General features: G+C 38.2%; 1 protein-coding gene across 2 annotated transcripts; it reads right to left on the bottom strand.

Moving 5' to 3' along the window:
* Positions 1–636: 636 nt before the first annotated feature.
* On the bottom strand, positions 637–21,764 carry snx7 (sorting nexin 7). 2 transcript variants are annotated; one of them, XM_051681870.1, is made up of 10 exons: positions 21,527–21,763; positions 19,037–19,228; positions 18,836–18,946; positions 17,847–18,011; positions 15,246–15,444; positions 13,939–14,138; positions 13,245–13,331; positions 12,119–12,220; positions 9,540–9,692; positions 637–1,226 (listed from the first exon to the last, which is right to left on the bottom strand). In XM_051681870.1, the coding sequence occupies exons 1-10, from the start codon at positions 21,650–21,652 to the stop codon at positions 1,149–1,151; spliced, it is 1,413 nt and encodes a 470-aa protein (XP_051537830.1). In that variant the 5' UTR covers positions 21,653–21,763; the 3' UTR covers positions 637–1,148. The 2 variants fall into 2 exon arrangements, with proteins under 2 accessions (XP_051537830.1, XP_051537831.1); XM_051681871.1 differs by lacking the exon at positions 12,119–12,220 and having other exon boundaries at positions 21,527–21,764.
* Positions 21,765–22,399: the final 635 nt, after the last annotated feature.

Genomic DNA, 22,399 nt, shown 5'->3' with positions numbered 1-22,399 from the left:
TCTGGGTTACCGTAGACTTTGTCAGTTCGAACCAGTCTGGCCATTCTCTGTTGACCTCTCTCAGCAACAAGGCATTTCCGTCCACAGAACTGCCCCTCACTGGATGTTTTTTGTTTTTGGCACCATTCAGAGTAAATTGTGCATGAAAATCCCAGGAGATCAGCAGTTACAGAAATACTTAAACCACCCCATCTGGCACCAACAATCATCCATTTGATGATCTAATCAGCCAATCGTGTGGCAGCAGTGCAGTGTATAAAATAATGCAGATACAGATCAGGAGGTTCAGTTAATGTTCACATCAACTATCAGAATGGTGATTTTGTGTGGCATGATTGTTGGTGCCAGAGGGGCTGGTTTGAGTATTTCTGTAACTGCTGATCTCCTGGGATTTTCATGCACAACAGTCTCTACGACTTTACTCCGAATGGTGCCAAAAAAAAAACAACATCCAGTGAAGGACAGTTCTGTGGACAGAAATGCCTCGTTGATGAGAGAGGTCAACAGAGAGTGGCCAGAGTGGTTCGAACTGACAAAGTCTACAGTAACTCAGATAATCACTCTGTACAATTGTGTTGAGAAGAATGTCATCTCAGAATGCTATTCTGAGATGCGGGTTGGCGCTGTTTTGGCAGCACGAGGGAGATCTACACAATATTAGGCAGGTGGTTTTGATGTTGTGGCTGATCGGTGTATATTTATGTATACTCTCTTAATTATTATATTTTTTGCAGTGAGGCAGCTCTGATAAAAAGAAAACAGCATTTGCATTGATCTGCAAGAGGGCAAGACATATGAATCTTAACCATGACGACTATAAAAGTCAGATGATGCAATAAAGTCTTTTGCATTCATCCCCTGAATCCCAATCTCATGTTTTGTACTTATATAAACAAAAATGAAAAATATGTCTTAGTATAACAGATTTGGCAACATCCCCAGCATCAAAATATGAACTTTGGGGCAAACATAGTGACAACAGGAAATTATATTTCCATAATAGATCTCTCTTGGTCAACTGGATATGTTTATATAGGTTGACTGTCTCTCTTTGGCTGTCTTTGTTTCTAAATGTGAAGTTTATTGTGTTCGTAGGACTATAAACCTCTCTTTGGTGTCCTCTGTTCAGCTAAAAGCACCATGGTAGATTAAGAAGAGTCAACTCGTCCAATTTCTTCTCCCTCTGTCCTTTGAGAAAACAAGAACGACTCCCATACAGCCAAACACTGCAAGAGAACACATAACACTTATATTAAGAAGCAATGTGTTATAGCTGTATATGGTTAGCAAAGCTTTGGCTTGGAGTTCTGGGTGGCTGCTAAGTAGTTGCTTACTGGCCCAAGACAAAAGAGTCTACCCCCAAGTTTCTATGAAATGCTGGACCCTAGACACACCTTGCTCTACAAGTTGCATGATTTGAGGTATCTTTCATGTTCATAGCACAAACTTAAAGCTAAATTTTAATATTTAGGGTTAGGGGTTCATTCAGACCCCTGACCCTAAGTATGAGCAGTAGTAATACTGTTGTTTGCCTTAGCAAGCATCATTATAAAACAATTCTCCAGCCAATATAATTCATTCGGACAGTTGCCCAGCAACATAACAACTTGGCACATTAAAAAGGAATTCGACTGATATGTGATCAAAGGTGTATTGACTATTCCACATGGTTTATCCAATGAGATTTTACAGCTGAAAGAATGTGTTTTATGCATCTAACACAATCCTGCACCTTTGGACTCCTAATTAAGTTTTTTACGTTCTCACATCAATAAAAACTCCCTGACTGCAGTGAAATAGAAGGATGTTTAAACACTATTCACTGTGAGGGCTGACAAGTGGCTCCCATTTGGTTTTCAATTTCATTCACAAGCTGCAGTCGCTCCTCACCCTCAATGCCATTTAGATGTCACTTGATAAATGTCCTGGCAGGAGCTTTATCCTCTCCCAAGCCCCTAAACACCTCAATCTGCCCACTAACCCCAACTCCCCCAACAGTCCAAAACCACTTGTATGCCACTTTTGAGTGTGTGTCACAGAATACACTCTGGAGGCACATAGGCTGCGGCCGACCAACTGTCAAAAGCAGTTAATCAATGTGCTCCTTCACCACAAGATGCAGACGTGACGTGACCTTTCTGAACGACTTTAGACAGAGTGTGAGTAAGGCCGCTAGACCATAGTTGTCCTTCGAATCACACTAGGACACAGCTATATTTGTCTCAGGACAGTTCTGCAAATAGTTCTGTTTTAGAAAGCAGCACATATTTGTGTCACCCTCTAGGAGAGATTTCAAGCTGAGATAGATGCAGGAAAATCAAACGGGATGTCATGTCAAAGTTAATCAATGTGACAGATGTTGTCAGTATTGGCAGGATGGTATATCTTGGCAGCTGGGTAAAGGAGTGGCCACAATATACTTGCTTTCACTTGTATTTCATTTAAATGCATGCAAATATGGGAGAACTGGTGCCCAAGCATATTAGGGATGTGCAAAACTACACACAGTATTTTCAAAATCGACTAGTCGGTGAGTTGCCTGAACAACTAGTCAACTAATAAGTCTTAAGGAAGCCTTGTATAATCAGGCCGGTTTCTGGTTCATCTGACCCCATTCAGACATGTTTCTTATTTTTAATTTGACACGGGCTCTTAAAAGCACAATGCTTGTAGCAGGACACTCAAAAAACAGTGCGGGACGTGGATTTCAGAAACTTATGATGGTAGGGGAAGGGTTATTTATGAGTAAAGTGTTACCTGATTTTTAAGGGATAAGTTTAGTGGTAGGCTTAGGGTTGGGTTATAGTTTCTCCGATCAATGGACTCTAAGCACGGCAGGTAGCCTACATATTTCCGATAAAATCTCAGGGCGATAACAAACTTCAGGTACTGTATTTAGCCATAGCGAAAGTGTCAATAGAGTTGCAGCAAACTACTCTTCTTTCTAAAATAAAATGACTGATCACAACAAATGTGATATTATTTAGTAAAAGTATAAAAAGGATCTCAGCATTGCTGTTCTGTTGTGTGAGGCTTCTGTGTGCAAAGTATTTAAAGTACATTTACATACAGCAATGGTACGTCAATTTACAAGTGATGAATACAACAACACAAGCGATGCATGTAATGGAGCACGAACAAACACCAGAAGATGATGTTAGGGACAGTCCGTTGCATGGAGTTAATTAACAGAGGTTCGGGAAGAGCATGTTAATTTTAATCTGACAAATCATAGCGCACGAGCAGGAGTATATAAGCCGCTGCTTACCTGCTTCCTGTGACAACTCTCCAGACATCCCACCTCCACCCCATCTCCACCTATTCTCTAGATCCATTATCTAAATTAGTAAATCCGGGGGGTTAATCAGGACTCGAGTCGAGTCTCGAGCTCCGAGCCCTCCAAATACATTTATTGCTTCAACACAAGAATACATTAACATACGAACTACTGAATCATCTGAGGTTTTAGAGCCATCCGCAGGTCAACGAATCATCACTGAGAAAACTGCACAGTACTGATTTTTTGTAAATGATTATAAATTTCCCTAGTCAAAGCATGAGCTTACATATGAGTAAAGCACCATATTCTTCATATAAACTGAATTTCAAACAACAATATTCATAGTTAACAGTAATGATAAAATAACACAATTTAATAATTGTTTATGGTGTCAAATTGCAGTATTGTGTCATTGTTAACTGTCCCTTTAATAAAAAGTTGACTTCTCGTAAGTATTCCTCTATCATCAGGGCTTTCTTTAATCTGGCAGAGCCTTGCCTACACACATGACAAATCTCTCAGAAACAGGATGCAATTTTTAGTAACATAAATGACAGTTATACTGAAAGTGAAAACTATATTATACTGCATAAATACAATAAAATTAACTAATATTGACCACTGTTGGACAAATGGTATGGTTAATGTAAGAGTCACTATATTATCGTTCACTCCTGCATTTACTGTGAAGCTGGAGTATCGTCAATTGTCATTTTATATTAACTTATAATATCACAGAAGTATGCTTTATCTAGCAAGATGAATCAAAATAATTATGTGTGTAATGCAGTCGGAAAGCCAGTGCTGGCCTATGGCTTTCCAATATTCACCCTCACAAATACATGAAATACATGTGGTTAAACCCCTTCTCCTTTTTATTGGATGGAGGAGCAACTCTGTCCAATGTAATCTACAGAAACTCCTGCAAATAACGCGTGCGTAAAGTCATTTCCCCCAGAGTCGTCTTGACAGTGTAGGAAGAAATTGTTTCTGGCACTGTGCCGGATGTAAGTGCGCCCCCTGAAGCAAAATGCAGAAGTGACCGTGAATATCAGGTAGTCTATCAGGTAGCACTTTCCTGATGAATATAACTGAATTGTCCAATCAGGTATCTCTTACCTCATTAATATAAATGACTCTCTCAGCCATCCTACGTTTCAGGAATTTGCATGCAGGTTGCATTACAACAGCCAAATTATGAAAAGTAGTATTAGTGATGCATGCTAAATTGTCACTATTAATGTTTTCATACTTACACTTAAGTATTAAACTTCCACAAGTAAAACTAGGCCCAAAACGTTTAAGCTACAGGCATGAATGATACCTCAAATCACCTAGCAATGTCCTAGCAACAACCAACACCTAGCCTTGTAGGGCAAGTTTTGCACATGCATGCACTGCACACATTCTCTTCAGACAATGTAAAAATCTTATTTATTATTTAGAAATCATTATTAATTGAAAACAGAAGCCCTGGAGCATGACATCATGTCTTGTTGCTCATACTCATAGCGGGGTCCAAAATAACTTTGCATGCAAGTCAAGTGTAACACTTAATAGGCAAGAGCAACTAACTAGTTTTACCTGCATGTAACGTTCATTTGGGACTCAGGGATAAGTGTGAAGGTGAAGTGTATGAGTCACTCTATCTCCCCTTTGTATTCCAAGGTTTAATAAAATAACTTGCTGACCCCTTCCAGCACTCCTCGCTCAAATGTGGAGGAGGAAAATGAAAATGAAGCAGTCACATTCAGAGGTGGAAAATGCATTTTTCTGATCTCAGTGAGAGAATGACTTGTCTGCACAATTTTCCCATTTGTCATGAGAAAATTACTTAAGCTGCAAGAACGATAAATTTAGAAGTCGAAAAAAAAAAGAACAAAGAAAAGTTATTTGAACATGATTATAACTTTTCACAAAAAAAGCTCTACAGCCTAAATCTCTCTGAATCAATGACAAAAGGTTTTTCTGTAATGTAATGCACAGAACGACACACAAACGACAATAATAACGGCTCTTATAGACACTTGATGCTTGAGGCTGAGAAAGATGACAAGAATTGAAAAAGCCAAAACCTATTTGAATAGTCTTAGAGAGTGCAGGGTTTTGGTTTGCAGACACATCACTCTGTCTAGCATCAATGATCATAATCGGGGCTGGCAAAAGAATGCAACAATGACTGCCAACTTTTTCAGCAGCATTGGCTCCAAAACTGCTGCAGTTTAAAAAAAAATAGTAAGTAAAACAGTTGAAATTATTCCCTGACAAACATTAAAACAGTACATGATCAAGCAGTAACGTTGTTACATGACCTCATCACGCTGAATGTTTAAAGGAATATTTCACCCCATAATTAAAATTCTCTCATCATTTACTCACCCTCATGCCATCCCAGATGTGTATGACTTTCTTTCTACTGCAGAACACAAACAAAGATTTTTAGAAAAACATCTCAGCTCTGTACGTCCTCAATGCAAGTAAATGGGTACCAATATTTTTAAGCTCCAAAATCACAAAGGCAGCATAAATGTAATCCATATGACTCAAGTGGTTAAATCTATATCTTCAGAATAAATGAGATAGTTGTAGATGAGAAACAGAGCAATAATTAAGACCTTTTTTACTATAAAGTCTCCTCCCTGTCCAGTAGGTGGCGATATGCACAAAGAATGTGAATCACCAAAAACAAAAGAAGAAGAATGTGAAAGTAAAACTGGACATTTATAAAAAGAAAATACTTAAATATTTATCTGTTTCTCACCCACACCTATCATTTCGCTTCTGAAGGTATAGATTTAACCACTGGAGTCGTGTGGATTACTTTTATGCTATCTTTATGTGATTTTGTAGCGTCAAAATTTTGGCACCCATTCACTTGTATTGTATGGACCTACAGAGCTGAAATTATCTTCTAAAAATCTTCATTTGTTTTCAGAAGAAGAAAGGGTGAGTGAATGATGAGAGAATTGTAATTTTTGGGTGAACTACTTAAAGGGGGCCATTTAGACTGGACACGTTTTTGCATTCTTTCCTACATAAACATGTACTAGACAGACGTCTTTAACCGTTGCACTACATCTCTCTGTTTTTCATGTCTCACACAGGAGCGCCGTGATGTTTAGTCAATGTGTCAAGATGAACAGAACTTGAACTTAAAACGCATCTCGAGACAAATAAGAAAGAAATCGTCACACCCGTTCATCCATCACATTGGAAATAATAGGTCAAATGAAGTGCACTTCATTAAGGGATACAATATTCCTTGCAGTAAGCTTAGTTGTATACTACTCAATTTGGCAAATATAGTAGGTAATTTGGGTACTCTATGCATACAGAGTATTTTGCATACTTTGCGCAGTATACAAACTATATACTGCAGCAACAGTAAAAGCAGTATGTTAGTATGATATTCCGAACATATCCCGGGTCAGCACTGGCAATAGTACAGATGCTCTGAGCCAATGTGGCAATAGTCAGACAATAGTGCTAGAGTGGTATTAATAATAACACATGCAAACACAGCCACCCTAAGACGTAACCATGCAGATCAGATTGTAAACAACACTTCAGCTTAAGTAGAGTAGAAGAGATATGCAGGCTCAAGATGGGAATTTTAATAAGCATTACATCAGCTGTTGTTTTAACTCCGTATCCAATTTTTTTTTTTTCTGCAGTCTGTGTTTGAAAACCCTGTGCATCCTCTGTGCTGGCTGAATTAAACATAACATTTAATTGACAGCTTCACTGTATTTGCCATCCTTTTCAGCAACAGCCTTGTTGCTATGGCGTCTCCATGGTAATCCACTGAAGTTGCCATTTTACAGTACATGGCTGCTGTGTGCTCTGTATTGTATAGCATGCAAATGCTCATCATCCACCCACTGCAGCACAGAGGGTTAGGATCTTCCCTATATTATATGTTTCATTTTTTATTGAATAATTATGTGTATCGGGAGGTGAGGTCAAATGTAAATGTCTTCATGACAGGTTGGAATCAACTCTTGGGTGTTGAAACAATAATAACTATAAACTTACAGTAATATAGACTAAGCCTATAGTTACATTATCGTATATTTAAAATTGATTAGACCCAAAAACAAATATATTAGGTTAAGTAAAATGTAATTAATTCCTAAAAAGTTGTCAGCCACAGAGTTAAAGCTCCCTTGCATTTGATTGTCTCATTAAACATTTCTACTGTCACTCAAAACAACACAAACCAATCAGAGTCTTCCCCATTCTAGGACATCACAAGATCAGGCTATAACAAAACAAATTTGCATTATATGCCTTATCAAATCAAATCCCTTGATTGTCACTCAACCATATACACAAGTGCAACAGTTGGTGAAAGATGAGAGAATTGTAATTTTTGGGTGAACTACTCCTTTAAGGGGCCATTTAGACCGGACACATTTTTCACAGCTATAACAAATAAATAAATGGATATTAAAGTACTTTATTATGTGACTGCAGGGTGATTCGATAGACGTGAAACTTGCACACCAATGTAGAAAATCAGTTGCATGGGACAATGGCCGACTATATACGTTTACAAGACCTGCATTTGACATTCAGAACATGCAGGGAAATCAAAAACACATTTACTCATATTTAAGGGAGATTTTAAGCAGTATGTTAGTCTTAAATCACCACTCACTTTCATTGCATATTCTTTCCATATAATGGAAGTGAATGGTGACTGAGGCTGTAATTCTGCCTAACATCTCCTTTTGTGTTCCATAGGAAGAAAGTCATACTGGTTTAGAACAACATGAGGGTGAGTAAATGGTGACAGAATTTCATTTTTGGGTGAACCATCTCTTTAACAAGACATTTTCATAGGCCACTGACCTCTTCTTGCACCTTATTCTCTTTATGTCGCAGTTTGATACTGGTTTTCCTTCCACGTTAAATAAAAATCTTCGCCTGGAGGTTACACAAGAGGTTAAACTACATTATATAGTCTGATTAAAAAGATGTCAATCCCCTTAAATAGCTTTAGTGTAGTTAGCTACATTTTGTTAGTAGCTTGTAGTATAAAAGGGTAGCCTGACTGTAGTTAAACTACTTTAAATTATAAATAGCTTCTTGCTTGGCAAGGGACAGTGAATGAGTTTTCTTTTGCAGCATGCCTTATTTTTGAGTCTGCTTGCCATCTGATAAATCCCAGTGGATGTTTCCTCTCCATCTCCAGCTGTCCCTAGAGAGCTCAGAGAGACTTTGTCATATGTCTTTCCATTATAAACGCATTCATCTCTGTTCTTGTCCAACAACAGGTTGATCTCTGGGGGCCATATGAGGGTGCAGCAGGTAACCAGAGATCCCAAAGCCTCTAAAACTTTGACACCTTAAAGGGATAGTTTACCCCAAAATCATTATCTACCCACCCACATTCTGTTCAAATCTCAAATGTCTTTCTTTCTTAAGTGGAACACAAAATGAGTTGTTAGGCAGAATGTTAGCCTCAGTCACCATTCACTTTCATAGCATCTTTTTTTCCATACAATGAAAGTGAATGGCGACTATCCCTTTTACACATTCTTCTTGAGTTTCTAATTTTTTGTTGTGTTGTTGTATGATTCATTTAGCTTTGAGGTAATAATTTTAGTTTAAAACTGTGAAAAGCACTTTAAAAAAGATAAATTAAGTAGTACACTTGTTTATACACAAGCAATTCAGCTAGAATTATCAACATTTATAGACTTGGAGGCAATTACTTGTCAGTGGGAATAAAAATGAAATACTACCACCCTCTGCTGGCACATATCCAGGGCAGCCAAGTAAAGGAGTCCAGGCAGACTGCCATATACATTTAAATCCTGTCTGCGGTTTGTCCAAGTCTTTAACGGGGATAATTTTTACCACCCTGTAGCTTTGAACATTTATTTCTTAGTTCTAAAATTAGATCAAAATTTTGAAGCTGATCAAATTTAAAGACATAGTTCACACAAAAATAAAAAAAATCTGTCATCATTTACTCATCCTCATGTTATTCCAAAACTGTGGAAGAGAAAAGGAGATGTTAGGCAGAATACCTCAAGCACCATTCACTTTTATTGTATGGAAAAAAATATGCAATGAAGGTTAATGATGACAGGTTTGGAACAACATAAGGGTGAGTAAATGATGACAGAATTCAATTTTCTTTTTTTTTTTGGTGAACTATCCCTTTAAAGGTGATGTGTGCAGTATTTCCAATGTGTCAAGTTATCCCTTTATTTCTTACAATACAGAGAAAACTGAGCAAGCATCTCACCTTTTCGTAGTAGTTCACATTCCTCTCTGCTGTGTCGATGAAGGCTGATCGTAGATCAGTTCTCATGACCTTCTGCCAGCGGGTCCAATCGCTCTTTAATGTGTTATTTGCCCACTCCAGTCGGTCTTCCATCTTATCTAGCTCATCTTTCATCTGAACACACAACACAACATAAAGACAATATCATCACATGTGATGCTGACCCTTGTCCTATGACCCCATAGACGACTGCATGCAGCACTGCGGGCAGGCTAAAATCAAGATGGGAGCATGAATCTTAGAACAGTTCTTCCTCCAAAGACAGTTAATATAAAGCCATTTTAGAGTGTTGTAAAAAGTTTCAATACTGAGGAGTATAATTCCTATACAAACCAGCTGAACAAGCAGAAATAAATTAGGTATACTGATATCAACTACAACGGTCACTGTAATTAAGTTAATTAGTTTCTTGGCTCACTGCAAGTTATCTAAAGTCTAACCGAGTTGTTTAAACTATGACACTAAGCATATCTGACAGCTTTAGATTTATTTTCAAACCAGACCGTCATAATTGTCAGTTATTGAATTTATACTTGCTCTGCTCCCAAACCTAGTGAAATGCATTTGCTGTCTACTTGCATAGAGGGGCAGGCAGCTGCATTCTAAGGTAGCATCCTAACTGAAATGGAACCTCGTAAGTAACCGTTTTGGAACGCTCTACATAGGCAACAACTCTGTGCGTCAGAAGACTGTTGAAGATTTGACTCGAAGCTGCTTTCAATAGTTTGGTGTGAGCGTTTTTCTAAGCTAACAACATGATGCTCAAATAAGCATAACAAATTCATAGTACACACAATTGTTTTTCTATGTTAATAAATGCTGGCTAGATGGATGTTTTTGAACGTTGTATTGTGTCTCCCCTTTTTTTTCAGCATTAAGTTTTTCAAGAGGCCAGTAAAAAAAGAACTTTTGGCAAGCTGCCTTGACACACCTGCATTCTATTCGTTGTGCTGCATCTAGCTTTTTTAAGTGCAAGAACGTGTACTGTGTAGGCACTTTCGAGTTTGGCTAAAAGAAGGTACTTTTGATGGCAGCGTAATTTTGCAGCCGACATTTTAGAATAGCCTTTGCGGCAGGAGTGCACCTATAATCCCTTACAATTCTGCCTATGTAGGCAGCTGTGTATTGTGTAGTTACTGTTATGTCTAACTGTGACAAGTATATTTAGGGTCTTTTCCTATCAAAAATTGCCTAGATCAAAAAGCACATAACATTGCTTGCACTGTACAGTTTCTGATTGGATGTTAACTCTCCATCATACTTTATTTTGATTGTGAGCTCTCTGGGGGTAAATGCAGCCCCAGCCCCAACCTGAGGACAGTATCAGTGTCTAAACATGAGGACATTGAAAGAGAGATGAACTGTAAACATGCCCAGTGATGTCAGGAATGACAGGCCTGTGGGAACTGCAGTATGTCAGATAAGTGGACTGAGACAGAAAAGAACATTAAAGGGAGATAGAAAGAGAGAGACAAATGTTTATCGACAGGTAAGCTAATGAAGGTCAAGAGGTTGTCTGTTAGAGTTCCATTCCATTCTTGTATGTGTGTGTGTGTGTGTGTGTGTGTGTGTGTGTGTGTGTGAATCAGATAGGCTGCAGTGAAGTGATGCTGTCTTGTGGAACAGCAGTTGTGTTTGGTGAATGGGAGCAGTGCTCTGGGGATGAGAGGCAGCGCTGAAGCCATCTAAAGCCATATCTCCCTCCATCTGGCCACATCATTAGTTCTGTTGATCAGACCTTGCTGTCACCAAACACACACATATATACATAGCCAAACAACTTGACTCTAGTATACTCCCTTATAGTCATTAGAAATTAATAAATCATAAATACTTGATGAGGGATTTGGATGACTTGAGGAAAATATAATGGATGCATATCCACATATACTGCTAAATATCAATCTTTAATGGTTTGTATGAAGCGGCTCTAGCATGTCTAAAATGTTAACTTAATCACTGCATATATTTAGACTTCTTGAGAAATTCCTGTGCTTTTTAAGAATATTCTTGTGAATGTTGGCTATTCTACCTGTTTAAAAATGACTGTCCTTTACTGCCCTCTAGTGGATAGAAGGCACCCCCGTTTTTCACAAGTACCACGATGACCAATTGTAATAGTGAGTAGCAGCACCACTATTGACACACACAAGTCTACAATAGAGTCACATGCACCACACCTTCTTTCCATCATGGAAAGCCTACTAGGTTAACATGCGAAGAGTGAAATATTAGGCGGTTATCCACTCAAAGTTGCCACAGCTTGTTAGACAGCTTTAAAGGGAACGTAGAAGTTGCACAGTCAGCATGACACACCACAGCATTCAAATGTAAAGCCACGTGCCAGTCTAAACTCAGTGAGGATTTGGTAACACTACGAAAAACATGTGTGAATCAAAGACAAGACAACAACACGCCCTTGTATCAGGGTGTGGCCATCTAGTTAAAATTTTTACCACCCTAAAACAACACCAATGCTAGTTATATATAGCCAGAAGCAGCTAGTCAGGCCAAGTCCAAGCACTTATTTGAAATATTACCTCCTTAATCTCGCCCTCAAGTTTCTGCCGTTTCTGTTGTTTGACCTCCTCGGGGGATCGTCCCACCAAGCTGTCCCATGCTAAACTCAGCACCTTAGATTCCTTCAATGGACACATGAGTCAAATAAGCATGAATATGTCTGTGTGGTAACACAAAAAAACGTTTACTATAGGGACAACGACATCACGATATCACACCATGGGGATTCAGAAATGGTGTACAGGAAAGTTTGTGGTAACATTTAATTAGGCCAGCGACACTGTGAAAATCGCAATGGTTTTAATGCGTTTTATTTGGCCTTTAAGTTTCCTAAACTCTCATATGACTTGCGTGACTTGTATGAGGGTGTTAAATCATGTTCTGAAAGCATCTCAGATTTAAACATCAGTTGCTAGTTAAGTTTGATTCATTCTGTTTCAATCAATTGATTCAAAAATGGAAAACATGCCTTGCTTATTTTTAACTAAATCTTAATTCTGTTTTAGTTGTTACAATTAACTTTTTGAGATATCTGTATTTAGCATGTGGCTTACTGGTTCTTCTACAATGCTATTAATAAGTGAGACTTGAACAGATGGTTCTTAGGTTAAAAAAAAAAAAAAAAGACATCCTGACCATTGGGGATATCTTTCTATTTTGGAAATGGCCTTTTGTTGTAAGCTATGGAAGTCAAGAGGGAAAAAACTCAATCAAAGCTTCTTATTAAATTGATAAGACAGCCAAGATGCTTCTAAGCTGCTCTGGAAACCTCCAATACTTTGACTGTTAATGCCATTCTGTGCACCTCTAGAGTGTTCAAAGTTTCTGACCTTGATATCTGATGGAATTGCAGAAAATAAACTTAAAAAAGCCAAAGCCAAATATAAAAATATTACCTTTGGTAATACGAGTAATATTTACTGCGTCCCACTTGAAGTGCAATGCGGCTTAAGGGACATCTACGGCGATTTTGAGATATTCATTTAATCTCTCCAAATTCCTTTTACAGCGTAAATCAGAGTGCTATCTAATTAAATCCGATACGACAGCTAGAGCTCTGTTTTAAAAAAAATGATCTCTGTGAATTTGCAAAAGTTGCACCAGATGGATTATGTTGAGAATAGAAAGAATTGATAATAGACCTACCACTTCTTTGTCGGCCTTCTTCGTGGCCAGAGCTTCAGTCTTTGCCTCAAACTCCGCCTGGATGTTGTCTCGCCTCCTGAGCACCGCCTAAGTATAAAACCCGTGGTCAATACTCATGAAGTATGATAATCATAATCAATATATTTGAATGAAATGTAATGCAGTAAGAAATGAAAAATAGTAGTGGCTGCATTGATAACCATTTAGAATCAAGGTTCATGCCTCTAATGTCAGCACAAATGGGAAAACATTATTTGTATACCAGGAAAACAAGCAAGATGTTTGCATCAATCGAAACAGAACTTAATGTTCAAAACAATATCTGAAGTTGTAGTGTGTAATTTCTGGGCCACTAGTGTCACCAAATAAAAATTGCAAAAAATAATGATTGTTTTCAGACAACCAGAACACTCCCCTGTCCACCATTGGTTGATTAAACAGATAGTCTCCACCCCAAACTCACGCCATTGGTGGAGCCATTGTTGCTGTGTCGGACTGTTCAGGATGCTCAAACAAACAGCAATGTTTTGAAAGCACCACAGAGACAGAGTTTTCACTTTTTGGGGAAATCAACCTACAAATGGCTCACTTATAATTGTCTCTGCGTAATAAGCAGATAGCAGAAACAAACTAATAACATTCTAGACTTCAGGATGAGGAAACAGAGAAGGGAAGATCTTGCCAGCTGGCATACCTTGAGCGTTTCAGTACAGAGGACATATTCATGAAGGGCTGGAATCAGGTTATCATTAAGCTGTTTGACCTGCTCCTCTGTCTCCTTACAGCATCTGTCTAGACAGTCTGCCATGCTCTTAAGGGGCTCTGCGAGCTCCTCCTCTGTGTTTGACCACAGCATGTATATGGGCCCACATTCCTTCAGCTCCTCCAGGTACTCTGTAACAACAGACAACCAACAGCTGGTTAATGCAGAGTTTCCCTGATTCTACTATGCTAAGTATACAACTATAGGTCATGTAAATGCTTTTCTTTGAAAGTATCTGTCCCTTAATTTAAACTGAGACAGGAAGAGACCAGATGAGAAGAGGTGAGACCAGACCAAACAAGATGAGACAAAACCAGCTGAGACGAGATGTGAGACAAGATGAGAAGATGGTGAGATGTGACAAGATGAGAAGAGGTGAGATGAGATGAGATGAGATGAGACAAGACGAAAAGAGCCGAAGAGATGAGATTTGATGAAAAGTGATGAGAAAACATGTTCAAGACCAGACAAAATGAGAAGGACTGATATGTGACGAGACAAGAAAAGGATAGATGAAACGAGATGAGACAAGATAAAAAGATCAGAGATGGGATGAGACAACGTAAGACAAGAAGAGACAAGACGAAAAGAGCAGAGAAGAGATTAAATGAAACGAAAAGAGATTAAAAGAGATGTGGGACGAGACCAGACAAAATGAGAAGAGGTGAGATGAGACGAGATAAGACGAAAATGGCAAAGAAGAGAACAGATGAGATGAGACCAGATGAGATGAAAAGAGGGTGAGATGTGATGAGACGAGAAGAGGTGAGATGAGACGAAACAAAGAGATAAGACGAAGTGTGAGAAAATGCGAGATAAGATGAGATGAGATAACACCAGACGAGACAAGAAGAGCAGAGACAGGACTAGGCAACGTGAGAGGAGATCAGACTAGATGAGCAGAGAAGAGAAAAGATGAGAGCAGGTAAGAAAAGGTGAGATGAAAAGAGACCAGACGTGATGAGACGAAAAGAGCAGAGATGAGAGACAACATGAGAACAGATGAGATGGAACCAGATGAGATAAGAGGCAGAACAAGGTGAAATGAGATGAGAAGAGACCAGACAAGACCAAAGAGCAGAGATGAGATGAGACAAGATGAAAATGAGAGGAGCCAAGACATGCGACGAGGCCAGAAGAAACAAGGTGAGACAAGACCAGGTGAGAAGAGAAGAAAAGAAAAAAGAGAAGAGATGAGACTTATGTGAGAGGGGTCTGCGTTGGACACAAAGTCAAACCTTTACGCTCTCTGATGACTCTTTGTGTAATTTTGTCAAGCGAGCTCATCTTCTGACTGAATGACTCCACGTACTCCTGCATCACTGTGAATTCCTCAGGCTGATTTCTGACCCCTCTGACTGTAGCAGCAACGGCTCTCACAGTCTCCCCCATTCTGCTTAGAAACCCGGGACCCTGTTTCTTGTGAGAGGTCAACTCCTGGACAGAAGATCAGAGAAGGACATGATGTTACTGCATGGCGGCAACAGTAACAAAATAACTCCCATCTCCACAATACATTTTATTCGAAAAAAGCCTTTAATTGCTGAAAATATGTGAATATTTTCATGCTCGGGATATTGTAGCGCAGTGTTAATGGCTGATAAACTGTAACCGTATGATAGCAGCCTACAAAGCATCAAATGTCCATAACAACTCTCTTTATTATGACTGGAAGGAGGTGAGGAGGTCTTTATACAGTACTTATCTAAAGGTCACTCAGCCGAGACTAAACACAGAAGCTGTCACATTATCAGTGTTCATTCAACATAATCCTCTTATAGGACAAAACTGACATCACATATAGTGAACACACACAAGGTCAGTGATTATCAGGGTAGGATTGAGTGTGTAGTTTTTACTGACCTTGGGACAAAATTATGAAAATGTGCTTTGTATAAAAGCAAGACTGGGGACCAGTGGCGAACAAAGCAACAAAAAAAACTGTAGGTAATAGTGGTGCTGATTGAAACAGTGCTATTCTGGTCAATCTAGCCCAATCTCCTAGTTCTTTTTTCTTTATTTTGCCATTTGTGCTCCACTGAGAAGTTTTCTTTCTACATTTTTGTTGTTTGAAAAGTTTAAATCTGGCGGTCTACAAACTTTGCCTTTGTCAGTGCACATCTTGTTTTTTTGCCAGCTGTGCATGAGAATCAACTTTTGAGCATTTGATATTTTTGATTCAGGCTGATTCCTGTGTAAATACAGTTATGCCATATTAAAAAGTCTATGTGAGTGCACCATTTCGTGGTATGTATGCTGTTTAAGATGCATCTTGTAAAGATTGCTCTGGGCACCTAACCTAAAGCTGATTGGCTCATAATCTTTTGTTTGTGTTCTGCAGAAGAAAGAATGTCATAAACATCTGGGATGGCATGAGGGTGAGTAAAAGTAGAGGTGTGAATCTTCACTGGCTTCACGATTCGATTACGATTCAAAGTGTAACGATTCGATTATAAAACGATTCTTGATGCCCTTCAATTTCTTTCTTTTTTCAGTTTCTTCAAAAAAAATTTTTTACTCTCTATTTTTTCCCTTTCAGCTTTTTATTTAACAGCTGTTTTAAAAAATCAGAACAAGTCACAATACATAAACTGGCCTTTTACATTCAGTATGAGCTGTGAACAAAACATGGAACATCCACAAGATTAAATAAATGATTCTATAGTTTAAAAGATTATCTCAGTTTTTCAGTTTCTTTCTTTAGAACCTTATAAAAAATCTCTTAAAAGTACAAGAAAAAAGAAAATATTGGTTCTCCATCAAAACACACTGAATATTATTACTTCAACTGATTATATTATTTTATTTATTTTTGTTTAAGCATTGTAAATCGTCTAATAGTATTTAATTATTATTTTAAAATTAATCTGTGCCATGCTATTCATTTTAATTTTTAACCACAACTGGAAGTTGCTGGTTCAGGATGAGAGATATATCTGCGTCTATGAGAGTGCAGCTGTCAGCTTCTCCTCTCCTCACCTGCACAGGTGATAGTAGAGTGGTTAAATAGCGCAGTTGTTGCTTCAGAAATGTATCAAGCGTCTTGTATGCACTATTCTATCTGTTTGCTCTGCGAGTAGAAGATCGCACGATCCTGTCGCAAAAGCTACGATGGATTTCAAACCTTTATCACCAGGTGTGCCACTGTCCTGACAAGCGAGTGACCGGCAATAAAGCAAAAGCCAATGAAATGCAAGAGTAGAGAAAGGCATAACATTTTTTTTTTTAAAAATTAAAAAAAGAATTAAATGAAAACATCACCAATATCTCCCGAACCGCTGCCTCATCATTATTTTCTTCTGTGTTTTCCCCCATTGTGTGCAAATCAGTGCAATAATTGGTGTAAGCTCGTCTTTCATTTTGTTTGTTGGCTTGTTATCACAAATAAACTCTCCCGTTGCTATGTGCGTGGGTTTGTGAAAGAATTTCGGGATCGTATTGTTTCATTCGGGCACAAATGGTCAAGTGTTTGATACAGCTGGTCTGCAAACAGTCGTGTTTGTGCACTTGAGTGTATGCACTTAACTCGCATCTTTGTTTCTACATCTGTCTTTGGCACGCGGCACTGCTCAACCGTGATTTCAACTGAACTCAGAATCGATTCTGATTCTTTTGAGGATCGATTCAGAATCATTTGAGTATGAATCGCGATACATCGCTGAAACGATTTTTTCCCCCACCTCTAAGTAAAAGATGAGAGACTATTTATTTTTGGGTGAACTAACCCTTTAATTAATCTAAAAGTCAACTTTATTATCATTGTGCCAAGGCACAGAGCCGATTAAATACAGAATATTTACAGTATACAGTATATGGATGTTTGTGTTTTTGTGTCTTACCCCAGCTTCTGCTGTGAGAAAGATCTTAAAATCCTCTGTGCTGGAAAAAATTGGATGTTCTGCTGTTTTGTTCAGAAACCTGTGCAGCGCTCTCCTTCGCGTCTCAATGAAATCTTCATTAAACCTCTCCACCATTCCTTTCATCACAAACTTCTCTGGCAGCGGCTGATGGGACACAATCAAGTTGTTGTTTTTATCATACTGCAACCTGAAACATTTTGAGACTGTGAAGCAGATGTTTATTTTTTGCCACGGTAGCGAAATGATGTCTAAAATGAATGTTCCAGCTGGGTTCATTTCACAGCATCTGTGACATGCTGTCGATTACCCCAGAAAACAATTTCTACTTGCTGTTCAGTTTGTATAAACTAACAAAAATAATGTTTACAGTAATGCACCTATAATGGTAGTCTATGGACATTGCACTGGAATAAAAATTCAAATATACAAATATAGTTCCGAAAGTATGCCCATTAGACTTAAACATTATATGTGCTTAGATGGGGGCAAGAGTGATTGAATTGCTTACTTCCTTGTATATGTTTGTATGTATAAGTTGTATACAGTACATATATTTTAAACCCCTCAGATGACCATGTACTGTGAAAAGCCAGTAAACCTGGCAACTTCTTCATAATACACATATGGCTACCATAAAAAAGGAACAGAATGTAACTATTCACAAAGTACTGTTTTTAATAGAACAGTAATCCCAAGCTGCTAAGGATTTAGGTTTGAAAATGTTTACAGCCCAATCAACACATTTTTGTTAAGGTTAATTCACATTGTTTTCTTGGATTAGCGTGTTAACCCAGTTGGTGTTTGATGGGCCAGAAATTACACACTTCAGCTTTAAGTGCTTCAAATAAAATACGAGTTTTACATTGCAGCTTTTAAACCCTTCAGAATTCCTTGCCCCATAGACTTCCATTTTGAGTGCATTGATTCAACCAGCATTTTTGACTATAAGACTCACACACTTAACCTACATGAACAATAAGCGTTGGATGAGCCTCTTCCAGACGTCCCCTTAACCACAGGAAGTCCTGGTATCGCCTTCGCACCTCAAACTCGCTTGAATCAAACTCACTTCGAGTTGTCTGATGTGAGACAAGAAGATGGAAAAGGTGAGAGAATGATTCACAGAATCTGAATCAGCACAAACTTACATTTGTGCTAAGGTCCTGTACCTTGGTAACAACCCGGTAAGTTATGTATGTCTCAATGGCCGTCACGTGACTCTCGGGGTTATCAACTGTGACAAAAATGTCTTTGGAATCAGCATCTTCCTCTTCTTCCTCAAACTTGTATTGGTTGACCATTGAACCGGGGGATGTCTGCATGGAGGCGTTGAAAGAGCTACTGTCTGTGAAAGTCGTATTCTACAAAAAACAAAAGACACATGAGAGATGATTACTGCTAAACAGCACAAGTGTTTTGACAACAAGCAAAACACTTGGACGTGAACTTTGCACTTTTTAGAAACAATTTGGATGTGGAGTTTGCTTTTTCTTTTTTTTCTCACAGCATATGATAGTGTAAGATAATTTGTGTAAATTCTCAGTACCATCTTAAAAGCTTCCTATTACACTTATTACACTATAAACTAAAGCTTAGTTTATTATCTGTCCTGAGTCACTCAACCGCATCTTAGGTCAGGAAAACACTTAAAACATTATGTCTCTAAATAATGAATGAATGCTTTAACGTGCATTTTTGGACATGTTCCATGGCAATTCTACGTTTTTTCAGACATGTACCATGGTAATACCATAGTTTTTGGACATGTACCATGGTATTACTATGTTTTTTGGAAATGTTTCATGATAGAAAACAGTACCATGGTAATACCATGTTTTTTTTTTTTTAGATATGTACCATGGTAATACCAAGGCTTTTTGGACATGGTACCTTAGTAATAACATAGTTTTTGGACATGTACCATGGTAATACCAAGGCTTTTTGAACATGGTACCTTAGTAATAGCATAGTTTTTGGACATGTACCATGGTAATACCAAGGCTTTTTGGACATAGTACCTTAGAAATACAATATTTTTTGGACATGTTCCATGGCAAGACATGGTCCCATGGTAATATGATGTTTTTAGACATGCACCATGGTAATACCAAGGCTTTTTGGACATGGTACCTTAGAAATACAATATTTTTTGGACATGTTCCATGGCAAGACACGGTCCCATGGTAATATGATGTTTTTAGACATGCACCGTGGTAATACATAGGCTTTTTGGACATGGTACCATACTGTAATACCAACGTTTTTGTAAATGTACCATGGTACTACCATGTTTTTGGGACACGTTCCATGGCAAGTCATGGTACCATGTTAATATTATGTTTTTTTTTAGACATGTACCATGGTCATACCAAGGCTTTTTGGACATGATACCATTGTAACACCATAGTTTTCTAACATATACCACAGTACTATCATGAGTTGGACATGATCCATGACAAGACATTGTACCATGATAAAAACCAAGGCTTTTGGACATAGTACCAAGGTAATACTATGACTTTTAGGACACGGTACCATCGTGATACCATCGTTTTTTGGAAATGTACCATGGTAATATCATTGCATTCTTTGGTGTATCATGTAAAAACCATGGTGTATGAATATGGTAAACAGTCAGTACATTTATTAAAGTACCATGGTATTACTAATTGATACCATCCCAGTACTATGGTACTGTCACAGTACATAGGGCATCATTCCTTAGAACTTTGTGTATTTTTCATACTTAAAAATACAATGTTTTAAATATGATTTGACCTCTCTACTAGTTAAAACTGGACATTAAATTGAAACCTGATTTGGTGTTTTGATCACAGCGAGACAATCATCTTATTTTCCTATACTGTTGCTATCTTTTCCTGGTCCAAACTTTGACGCATGCAAATCCCTTTAGTTCACCCAGCTGCTGGGAAAGCAGCCCGTGTTTCTGTTTCCTGTAATAACAAACTGCCCATCGTCAGCACAAACCGCACTGCTGTTTTACCCTACAAACTAGATAAAGGCACAACACGTCACCTCCATTCATAACTATACACTGCTATGACAAACTGTAACACCGCTCAAAAGTAAGAGACAAGTACAAATACACACATAATGGAAGCGTTCATACAAGCGATCATTTTTAGTATGACAGATTACTTTTGTCTATTTAAAGCTTAGGATATATGCTTGAAAATGGGCTTTAGAGAGAACGTCGACAGATATACGTTGGTTAAAACTCAGATCTGAAAAAAAAAAACAAGAAAAAAAAAAAAAAAAACAGGCATGACAGCGCCTGACCTTTGAACCTTCAGATCAGAGCAAAGACTCAGATCTCAGTGAAAAGCGGAGATTTATGATGTTGAATCAAAGGATTGTTCATTTAGTGCCAGTTATGTGTATGCTTAACTGACATTCAAACGTTGATCCACTGTTACTGATAGATATTCGAACGGCAACTTGTTACATTGTTGCCGCAGTTGAACGGTTACAATATTTACAAATTTGTAACAAAGCTTTTCATTGAACATTTGTACAATGCTTACAAGCCTGTTCCAAAAGAGTTCTAACCTGACATTCCATTTAAATCTCCCTTGATCTAATGTAATCTACTAGCCTGCAGTCGATCTCAGTTTCACCCAAGTTTGTTATAAATGTACCTTGCTGAAAACTTCCAAGTCATCGTCTTCATCGAGGTCTAATATCTGTCCGCTGATGTCTGTCGGTATCGCAACAGAAGAGTTACCCGATGACACCGTGTTGTCGATCACACTTCCACTCATCATTCCTCAAGTCGATACTTTGATTCAAGTTTTCTAGACTTCATTAGTTCTTCCGCACAACTCTCAAAAGCTCAGCCAACTGAGCTAAGGCGGATCAGCTGCAACTGCGCAGAATCGGAAACACGGCGATGAAGAAAGGGCAGAGAATTGAGTTGAGTTGAGTTGAGTTTCGCTGGACGCCCACATGAACTGGTCCGTTGTGTATGATGTTGTACTTTGTTATGTTTGGATTTTGGCCAAACAGCCATTGATTCTAAAGGTTATTCAGTCTTGAACTGAGAAACAGCTATGATTTACATTGGACGTTTATATACATTTTCACATGCAGGCTTATGTTTGTGCTTTGCATAGTGTGCTTTGCACAATGGATTTTGGTTATGAGACATGCATGTCTTAATTATACTAATTAAGGGTTTATAGAGGCCAGTTCCTAACCCAAATACGTCACTTGTTAATTATATGTGTGTGAACAAGTAACATTTAATTAGATTATTACAGATGTGGTCATGTCTCCTTTTTACAGTATGCTAATCATAATTTCACATTAGAATATCTGGCTTGGAGAAATTATTTAATGCACATATACATGCACCTTGCAGAGAAACCTTCGTAGTGGCTTTTAATATAAAAAGTAAATATTGTAATCACTCTGAAACAGTTCCATTCATTCATGACTGAATGCATTTAGTGCAAGAACATGCCAATTCGAAAAAAAAATTGTTTTTTTTTTTTTGATTACTCTTGTTGTAG

The sequence above is a fragment of the Myxocyprinus asiaticus genome, chromosome 41 (genome assembly GCF_019703515.2).
Source record: "Myxocyprinus asiaticus isolate MX2 ecotype Aquarium Trade chromosome 41, UBuf_Myxa_2, whole genome shotgun sequence".
Lineage (NCBI taxonomy): Eukaryota > Metazoa > Chordata > Actinopteri > Cypriniformes > Catostomidae > Myxocyprinus > Myxocyprinus asiaticus.
The sequence above is the reverse complement of the archived record's forward strand: the minus strand, read 5'-3'. Positions and strand labels throughout refer to the sequence as shown.

What these genes read in the sequence shown, in the direction of transcription:
- snx7 (XM_051681870.1), bottom strand. Translation starts at nt 21,652, where the DNA reads ATGATGAGTGGAAGTGTGATCGACAACACGGTGTCATCGGGTAACTCT. An exon ending in AGTCATCAGAGAGCGTAAAG is followed by an intron (nt 14,139 to 15,245) that starts GTTTGACTTTGT and finishes CTGTTGTTACAG; the next exon opens with AGTACCTGGAGGAGCTGAAG. An exon ending in ATGTGAACTACTACGAAAAG is followed by an intron (nt 1,227 to 9,539) that starts GTGAGATGCTTG and finishes GTTCTCTTGCAG; the next exon opens with TGTTTGGCTGTATGGGAGTC.